Here is a 9,550-nt window from a genome sequence, read left to right on the forward strand (position 1 = left end):
CCCGTCTCGGCCTCCCAAAGTGCTGGGATTACAGGCTTGAGCCACCGTGCCCGGCCTGTTTTTCTTTTAAAAATACATATTTTCTAGTTCTCGCCACTGAAAATACCTGAAATAAACGACAACTCCATAGCAATGGAGCACTTTTGCTTCCCACACTGTGGTCTCTAAATACCATTTCCTGCTAAGAGGAACCAGCGCTCCTCAGAATAATGGCTGATTGCTAGCCTGGGGCAGAAAATGTTCAAGATGAACCAGGAACATCTTTTTGTGCTAGAGCTTGTCCTTATATGTTAGAGACACATCAAAAATTTTTACAGGTGAAATGTTTTTATCTCCCTTCTTTCCTCTCACTCTTTCCCTCTCTCTTCCTTTTTTCCTCTCACTCTCTTTCTGTTCGTTCCTCTCACTCTCTTTCTGTTCGTTCCTCTCACTAGAAGATAAATTTCATTAGGTCAGATACTAGATGTTTTTCTCTGCTATATCCTCCTCAGCACCTGGAACAATGCTTGGCACAAAGTGGACATTTAATAAATATTTGCTGAATAGAAGAATGGATAGTTGGATGGATGAAGGAATGAGACAGAAAGGGATTGTTTAAATAATCTGGATCAACTGTCCCTATATCAACAGGTTCAATGTCATTTCACTGGGAGGCAGTCTTTGCCAGCTCACTGTGTGGCCCACAGATCACAGGCATCAAAGTTACCATACATGCTTATTAAAAATCCTTATCACTGGGCCAGGCGCAGTGGCTCACTCCTGTAATCCCAGCACTTTGGGAAGCTGAGGTGGGCAGATTACGAGGTCAGGAGATCAAGACCGTCCTGGCTAACCCAGTGAAACCTCATCTGTACTAAAATACAAAAAAATTAGCTGGGCATGGTGGCGGGCACCTGTAGTCCCAGCTACTCGAGAGGCTGAGGCAGGAGAATGGTGTGAACCCCTGAGGCGGAGCTTGCAGTGAGCCAAGATTGCGCCACTGCACTCCAGTCTGGGCGACAGAGCTAGACTCTGTCTCAAAAAAAAAAAAAAAGTTTATCACTGGGCTCTTCACACCAGATCTACTGAACCAGAATCTTGCAGTATAAGGCTAAAGAACCTGCACTTTACCCAGCATTCCCAGTTGACTCTTACACATAAAGTTTATGAACCACTGCTTTAAGGGAACTGGAATATGACCATGGACCCTACGCTGCTTGTGTAGGCATTACAAACACACAAGTCCTTTTTAAATTAAGAGTCACCTTTCAGCTATACACAGCTGATATGGTAGCTCATAATTAATCTGCTGGCTATTTAACTTTGCTCTCACCTGGCAATTTAAAAAGGAGTAAAAATTTAAAACTAGGTTGCCCTGCTTTTGACCATAAGTGACTGGAAATTACTTTTGGGTAGCCTTGTCTTTCCAAATTTAGAATTAAACATTTTAGAAACACTTTCTTTTCAGTCACCATTCTATAACTAAAGACAACTTGAACATTGTTCATAATGGCTTGTCATTTTGCTTAGGTCAAAGTTTTAACATTCTCTTGTTCAAGATCTCTCACCAACTGACCAACCTATCTTTCCAGCCTTCCCCTGAGAAATCCCCTCTTCTGTCCAGGCCACACTGACCCAAAGACTTTTCATTCATTTCTGCCTCTCCTCTTTTACTGAAATCATTCTTCCCATCCAGCAGGCTCTTCCCTTTTCTTATTAAATCACCAAGCATTCTTCAGTTGACACATCCCCCGCAAAAGCCTTTCACATCTGAGCATTCTAGTTGGATGTGAGCTCTTCCTCCCAAACCTTTCTCAGACTAGTGCTTTTTTCCCACCAACACACATTGAACTCTCATCCACTGCTTGGCATTGATAATTTTCTCTTCATGTGTTTTGCTTCCAAGACACTGTTCCATATATCTCTCAGTAAGATATCCAGTCTGATAGGTGCACTGTCAGACAGGAAGTAAGCAGATCAATAAATATTAGATTATTTGAAATTCCCATAGATTCTGTTTTTCACCTGCTTAGCAAGCAGAACACACTGCTAATTACAGAAATAATAGTTGATTAATGGCCAAGCCGGTCAGAATGAGAGCTCACTCTTCCATTGCAGGTAATCATTGCTCTTTCTGATTCATTATTGTGCTGGAGGTTTCTGTGGACACCCGGTGAACAATGCTAAATCTCAGCCAGTGACTTACCAATGAGGGCAATTAGTCCCCAAAACACCACAGAGGATAACATGGCGGGGAATCTGATCTTCCAGGACCTGCTCTGATTTGAAATAGAAACTGGTTAATTTTAAAACTTGAAAATTTCCTAGAGAAAAATTTGCATTGTTATTTTTAAAAGTTCAGAGTTGTTTCCAATCCAGTATTCATTTCCCAGTTTCAAGATAGTATTCTCACAGGCTCATACATGGTTTGTTAGCGCACTCTCTTTCCTAAGCATAAACTCCCAACTCACTTCAATCCAATTTCATATTGACATGGGCCATGCATATCTTACGTATGTAACCAGATATACACTCCCATCCCATCTTTAAGCTTGGTAACCCCACAATTTTGTTCCCTTTCTTTAAAAATAAAAAACAACTGATCTTTCATTCTAGTTATTCGCCCTACCCCTGCCTTCAAGGATCAGTTTTGGTTTTTCATTTGTTTGTTTAGAAATGGGATCTTGCTCTGTCACCCAGGCTGGAGGGCAGTGGCATAATCATAGCTCACTATGGTTTCAAACTCCTGGGCTCAGGCGGTCCTCCCACCTCAGCCTCCCGAGTAGCTGGGGCCACATATGCGCGCCACCATGCCTGGGTGTTTCCGTTCTTACACTAGGATCTCTGTAGGGAAAACAAAATAAAACAAAATACCAACAGGAGCATCAAAGAACAGGACTTAGAAGAGGTTTCCTCTGCTCCATTTCTTCCTCAATCAGCTCTATTCTTGCTTTCATTCAAATGGTAACTTACAAGTTTTACAAGATATAAGAAGGCCAGCACTAACCTTGTTTGCAACCTTACAGAGAAAATCTCCCCTCTCTGTTTGCAAATGTCTTCTGTACTCAGCAGTAAACCGCACTTCAGGCTTTTCCAAAGCGGTGGCCTTGGTCCTGTAACATAGGTTTAACAATGGGAGAATCCATTAGTCAGTAGATCACTGCGCACCTGGCTTCAACCGAGTAGACATCAGTGTGGCTCTACTGCTGTGGAGGAAACTTTTAAAACACCAGCATGAAGACTCACCGGGCTTTTCTTACCTTCTTCCTGTACCAGCCATCATTAGAGGAGCTTTATATATGGTTTAAAACCCTCTCTTTAAACCATTGACCTCATTAGGCCTGGTTATAATAGTACTTAGGACTTAGGTGACCCCATTAATAAGAGGATTTCAAAGGGTTGATTAACCACTATTAATTAATCTAATGAACCCCCAGGTTGCTCAGGAGGCATATTTTGATAGATTGTTTCTAGATAGCTAAAATTGTGCCAAACAGCTTCTAAATTTGCAAATAAGAAACAGATAATTCGCTTTAAATAAGAAAACAGGCCGGGCGCGGTGGCTCAAGCCTGTAATCCCAGCACTTTGGGAGGCCGAGACGGGCGGATCACGAGGTCAGGAGATCGAGACCATCCTGGCTAACACGGTGAAACCCCGTCTCTACTAAAAAATACAAAAAACTAGCCGGGCGAGGTGGTGGGCGCCTGTAGTCCCAGCTACTCGGGAGGCTGAGGCAGGAGAATGGCGGGAACCCGGGAGGCGGAGCTTGCAGTGAGCTGAGATCCGGCCACTGCACTCCAGCCCGGGCGACAGAGCGAGACTCCGTCTCAAAAAAAAATAAAAATAAAAATAAATAAATAAATAAGAAAACAGGAAATACTAGCAATTTTTATTCTGGGATTGGTTATTTACCTGAAATGCTGAGTCTCCTGCTCTTTGTTCCCCATTCCGATGTCACATGATCCCCATACCAATATGTCACATGATCTCAAGCCACTATGTCACATGATCATGATAGGTGAACTTGGCTCCTTACTCCAGTCCCACTTCTGACAAACAGGTGCAAGTGTGGTCACCCGCTCTGGGAGATCAGTGCAAAACCAGGGAGTAGCAACGTGGCTGCTCATTTGTCCATCCTTGCTAAGGATACGGGAAAAAAGGATACAGCCAGGGATGAAAACTTCTTCAAGAAGAGAGTATCTTTCTTCAGGCTTATGTCCAAAGGAAGACAGGAAACTCATTGTGCAGCCCCACGAACAGGAAATGGAAGGGAGGTTCTTGAAACAGGCAAAGCACATTGCGCGGAGGGGAGGAAGAAGTCTGGTCTGGGTCCTTCCACAAGCGTGACCAGTTTCTCCGACTGCACACAGTCCTCCCCCACATCCACCGAGTGAAGAAAGGTGCAAGGCAGCTGTATGGGAAACAGGAAGACAAAGTCACAGGCAACTTCTCAGCTCCCTGGTAATAAAACAACCTCCACTCCCAGGAGAACATGCCCTTCCAAGCTGAGGTCTGCACAGCCCACTGGCATTCACTTCTGCCCTGCCTGGCTTCCTGCTTGTAGAACAGACGTCCCTGGCACGGCCTCTAGCCTTCCATCCCTGGAAGAGTGGCAGGGTTGTTCCGATGGTTCCTGCCTGACTCTCAGGAAAGTGACCCATGGAGGGTCTACTCCACCCCCGGCAACACTGCAGTCAGGACCACTCTTGAATAAGGGATACTGCAGGAGTCTAACTGCCCTGAGGCAGGCCTTAGAAACCCGTAGTCTATCACCAGCCACATTGTGCCCATGACCCACTTCACTCCAGGGTGAGTAGAGTCACTTACCTGAGGCTTCAAGGCTAAGTGCAATGAGAAAGTTCAAGAAAGGGAGATTAAGAAGTTAAGATAGAATGATAAGTTAGGTAAAAGAGAGTAGGTGGAGGCTGGGGCTGTCCCTATGTGCACTGGAAGAAGTAAGTGTTAATAAAACATTTAAAGCACTGCTGAATGTGAAGAATACTTATCTTCCGGCTCTCAGTTAGTGGGGCTACGAGTCTTTCTAGGTATGAGGGTCTTAATGTCCAGGCTTCTGCAACTCAACCAATTGTTTTCAAACTGATGTGGATTGTTCTGTTCAAACTGTGAGAGAAGAGTTGAACACCCAACGTTTGTCAGGTTCCTAGGGATATTATATGACTCAGTCTTCCACTGGCCCCTGTGGGGCAGGCATTATCCCTTATTTTAGAGATGAGGAAACTGTGACTCAGAGAAGCTAATTAACTTGTCAAAGATGGCACAGTTAGCATGTGACAGAGCCAGGATTTGAACCTAGGACTGTACGATTCCAAAATCTGCGCTCTTCCACTATATCAGAAGTGCTAGCACAGTGGATAAATGACCCTGCAGAGCAATCATTGCAACAGGTCCAAGTCCATCTGGATACAAAGCATTGTCTGTGGTCTGGATAAATGACACCACTCACAGATTTTATACCACTATCTGTCAAGTGTTTGTAGGTGCTGTTGTCATTTTCTAAAATACAAAGTAATGAGTTAACTAAGTCTAAAGTGGCTTTGTGTCACTTTATATTTTCTCCACCAGTAATAATAATGTAGTTAATATGCACTGACGTTGTATGGTATGACTGGTAGAATAACAGGAAGGGGAATGACTTAAGTTTGTTATACTCTAAAGCCTAACTCTTAACTGCAATGCCCTACTGACCCAGTGGATGGTTAAGTGTGGGTACTACTGTATAACGATCTTAGAAATTTCTTGTCACTAAGAAGAAATATACTGAATAAATCTCCATCTCGGCCGGGCGCGGTGGCTCAAGCCTGTAATCCCAGCACTTTGGGAGGCCGAGACGGGCGGATCACGAGGTCAGGAGATTGAGACCATCCTGGCTAACACGGTGAAACCCCGTCTCTACTAAAAAATACAAAAAAGTAGCCGGGCGACGTGGCGGGCGCCTGTAGTCCCAGCTACTCGGGAGGCTGAGGCAGGAGAACGGCGTAAACCCGGGAGGCGGAGCTTGCAGTGAGCTGAGATCCGGCCACTGCACTCCAGCCTGGGCGACAAAGTGAGACTCCGTCTCAAAATAAATAAATAAATAAATAAATAAATAAAAATAAATCTCCATCTCTTCCCAGTGATACCAAGAATGGCTACATGTGAGTTGTACTGATATTTCCAGGAGGGGCTTGAGGGTACCTTGGCACCTGTCATAATCTCCATCATTCCCCAGAATAAAAACACAATCTATATGCAAGCAATGTCTGTGCTACACAAATAAAACTCTGTGGCCTGGTCTCCTCCCCGCTCAAATCAGTTGCCTGCTCCTAAGACTCTTCAGTGCAGCAATTCTCTAGCAGCTTCCAGAGAGTCCTAACAGATCTGGGATTCCTGGCCTCAGTGGTGGAGACTCCAATCATCCCTAATGATTAAATGGCCTCAGCAATTGGAAAACTTCAATGGAAAAGCTTAAGCAGTACTGTCCTAGTTAGGAGAGGAATGATTATGAAAACTGAGGTACTGTGTATACCCAAGGAAGCAGATTCTGGTGGGAGTTCCTGGCAAGGCTTCTTAATTCATATTAGACAAGACCTGCCCTTGTGCCCCGAGCTACCCTAGGTTAGCACTTTTGGGAGTTAAAGGAATCCAGCATCTCAGGCTCCCTTGGTCCCCTCGCCCTCTGCGTCCCCACCTGCCTCCCTCCCAACACTAGTCTGTGCTAATACAGACTGGGTTGTCTCCGCCATGTCATTATTTGTGAATCCCAGGCACAGTTCTCCCTTCTCAGGAATGACAGCCAAGGAGGATGATGACCATGGGCAACTCATTTAACCTCCCTGAGCCTTAATTTTCCTCATCTGTAAAATGGAGATGATAATAATGCCCCATGACTTTGTTTTGAAGATAAAAATAAATTTTATATGTAAAAACATGTTACAAACTACAGTGCTTCGTAGAGATGCCAGTTACTATCATAATGGGTTTGCACTCAGGTCCTGATGGCTTAGCTTCTTGTTGATTTATTCATTTGTTTGTTTATCCATGCACTCAGGAAAAATAATTAACAACTGAATTATAGGACAGGAAGTAGGAGGTGAAGTCTCTCTTCAGCCGTGAAGAAAACTTGGCAGGACAAGCGAGAGCTATTCATTGCCAGGACTCTGTAGCCTGCCTGGTAGGAGTGGAGGAAGGATAAGTTCAGAAACAGCCACACAAGCAGCTACAGCCCGAGCATCTGTTGCACAGCTTCGAAACCTATAAAATGAGGAACCTGCCCAAGAATAATGTGGCAAAGGCACTTTGGCACCAATAGCTGGTGAGAAGGCAGAAGGGGAGCCCTTCCATAAAATTTCACCAAAACGTTCAACTTAACCCTAGGATATTTCAATGTCAGGCTTGAAGTGCTGAGTGCTTTTCTTGTCTTGGTTTTAACCTACTATATGATAGGTAAAACACATTCCCTGTTGAAGAAGCCACTTATATGGTTGCATCACCAGTCTTCCAATATCAAATATTTGACCAACATTTCAGAAAAGATATACAAATGGCCAATAAAGATCATGAAAAATCGGTAAACATCTTTAGACATCAGGGAAATGCAAAATAAAACCAAAATGAGACAGTATTTTACACTCTCTAAAAAGATTAAAACCAAAGACTAGCTATATCACACATTGGTGAGAATATGAAATAAAACAGAACGCTCATACATTGCTGGTTGGAGTGTAAACTGGTATGATTGCTTTGGAGAACTGTTTAGCAGTTTCTAACAAAGTAAACATACTATATGCCTCAGGAATTTTATTTCTAGTCATTTACCCAAGAGAAATGAAAAAAAAAAAATGTCGGCCGGGCACAATGGCTCACGCCTGTAATCCCACCACTTTGGGAGGCCGAGGCAGGTGGATCACAAGGTCAGGAGATTGAGGTCATCCTGGCTAACATGGTGAAACCCCGTCTCTACTAAAAAATACAAAAAACTAGCCAGGCATGGTGGCGACACCTGTAGTCCCAGCTACTTGGGAGGCTGAGGCAGGAGAATGGCGTGAACCCGGGAGGCGGAGCTTGCAGTGAGTGGAGATCATGCCACTGCACTCCAGCCTGGGTGACAGAGCAAGACTTCATCACAAAAAAAAAAAAAAAAAAAAGGGAAAATACACAAGTTAAAAAAACAAATCCAGGAAAACATTCCAATGAACCTGGGCTGGGTCAGGTGCCCACCTCTGGATCATTCAACCATGTCTAGGAACATATTTGTTTGAAAAAGAGACTCCCTGTGGTTTGGAAAGGAGAAGGGAGAAGTCTGAAACAAAATTTTAAAATAATATTTTTATTTTGAAATAGTTTAAATTTCACAAGAAACTTCAAAAATAGTACCAAGAGTTCTCATGTACCCTTCACCCAGCTTCCCCCAATGGCAATATCTTACATAACTATAGTACGTGTCAAACCCAGAACATTACCATTAGTATTATACAATACTATAAACTTAGGCACAGACCTTATTTGGATTTCCCCAGTTTGTTTTTACACTCTCTTTTAAAAAATATTTATATTTCAGAAGTGTATAGTACTGTGAACGTTTATCCCACATGTAGATGCAAGTAACCATCACCATAATCAGGATATAGAACTGTCCCATCACCATAAAAGACTGCCTCAGATAGCCCCTAACTAGGTCTTTCATTGTGCCAAAAGTAAGCTTTTTTTCTTTCTTTCTTTTTTTTTTTTTTTGATGGAGTCTCACTGTTATCAGCCTGGGCTGGAGCACAGTGGCATGATCTTGGCTCACTGCAACCTCCACCTCCCAGGTTCCAGCAATTCTCCTGCCTCAGCCTCCCGAGTAGCTGAGATTACAGGCACCTGCCACCACGTCCGGCTAATTTTTGTATTTTTTAGTAGAGACCGGGTTTCACCATGTTGGCCAGGCTGGTCTCAAACTCCTGACCTCAGGTGATCCACCCACCTGGGCTGCCAAAGTGCTGGGACTACAGGCATGAGCCACTGCATCAGGCCAAGTAAGCTATTTTTTAAAAACAGCTTGATTGAGATATAATTCACATAACATAGACTTCACTCATTTAAAGTGTGCAATTCAGTGGTTTTTAGTATGTTCACAGAGTTGTGCAATCATCAGCATAATCAATTTTAGAGCATTTTCATTATCCATGGAAGCATCTCCACAACCATTAGCATCATTCCCAGTTTCTCTCCCCTCCCTCTTCTCTCCTGTTCACCCTGTGTCCCCAGGCAGTCACTTACCTAGAAGTCTGGATGATTTTGTAAAAAATTGTTCTATAGTTGTATGATGGAGAGAAGAGTTGGAGTAGTATCTGGAGGACTTGTGTCAAAGACAGCCCTTTTGTCCTGGTTTACCCTGGGAGTGACTTGAACATAATCAAATGCTGTAGAAAATATTGAGAATACAACAAACTATAGGATTATTTGATCAGGTAATGATGTTGAAGACATTAGTTCAAAAGCTTAAGAGTAGAAATTGGCCTGAGAGCCGGGCGCGGTGGCTCAAGCCTGTAATCCCAGCACTTTGGGAGGCCGAGACGGGCGGATCACAAG

The 9,550-nt window shown here is 43.6% G+C and overlaps 1 protein-coding gene across 2 annotated transcripts in view; it reads right to left on the reverse strand.

The window, feature by feature from the left end:
* Positions 1-3,066, reverse strand: part of LYG2 (lysozyme G-like 2) — a 12,652-nt gene extending 9,586 nt beyond the window's left edge. The window contains exons 1-2 of one of the 2 annotated variants that reach the window (XM_011956559.1): positions 2,987-3,066; positions 2,186-2,253 (exon numbers count right to left, since the gene is read on the reverse strand). In XM_011956559.1, coding sequence (XP_011811949.1) covers positions 2,186-2,228 — 43 coding nt within the window. In that variant the 5' untranslated portion in view covers positions 2,229-2,253; positions 2,987-3,066. Of the gene's footprint in view, positions 1-2,185; positions 2,254-2,986 lie in introns of those variants that run through there. The other variant, XM_011956560.1, reaches the window with a different exon arrangement.
* Positions 3,067-9,550: the final 6,484 nt, after the last annotated feature.

This window comes from Colobus angolensis, unplaced genomic scaffold (genome assembly GCF_000951035.1).
Source record: "Colobus angolensis palliatus isolate OR3802 unplaced genomic scaffold, Cang.pa_1.0 Scaffold42, whole genome shotgun sequence".
Taxonomy (NCBI): domain Eukaryota; kingdom Metazoa; phylum Chordata; class Mammalia; order Primates; family Cercopithecidae; genus Colobus; species Colobus angolensis.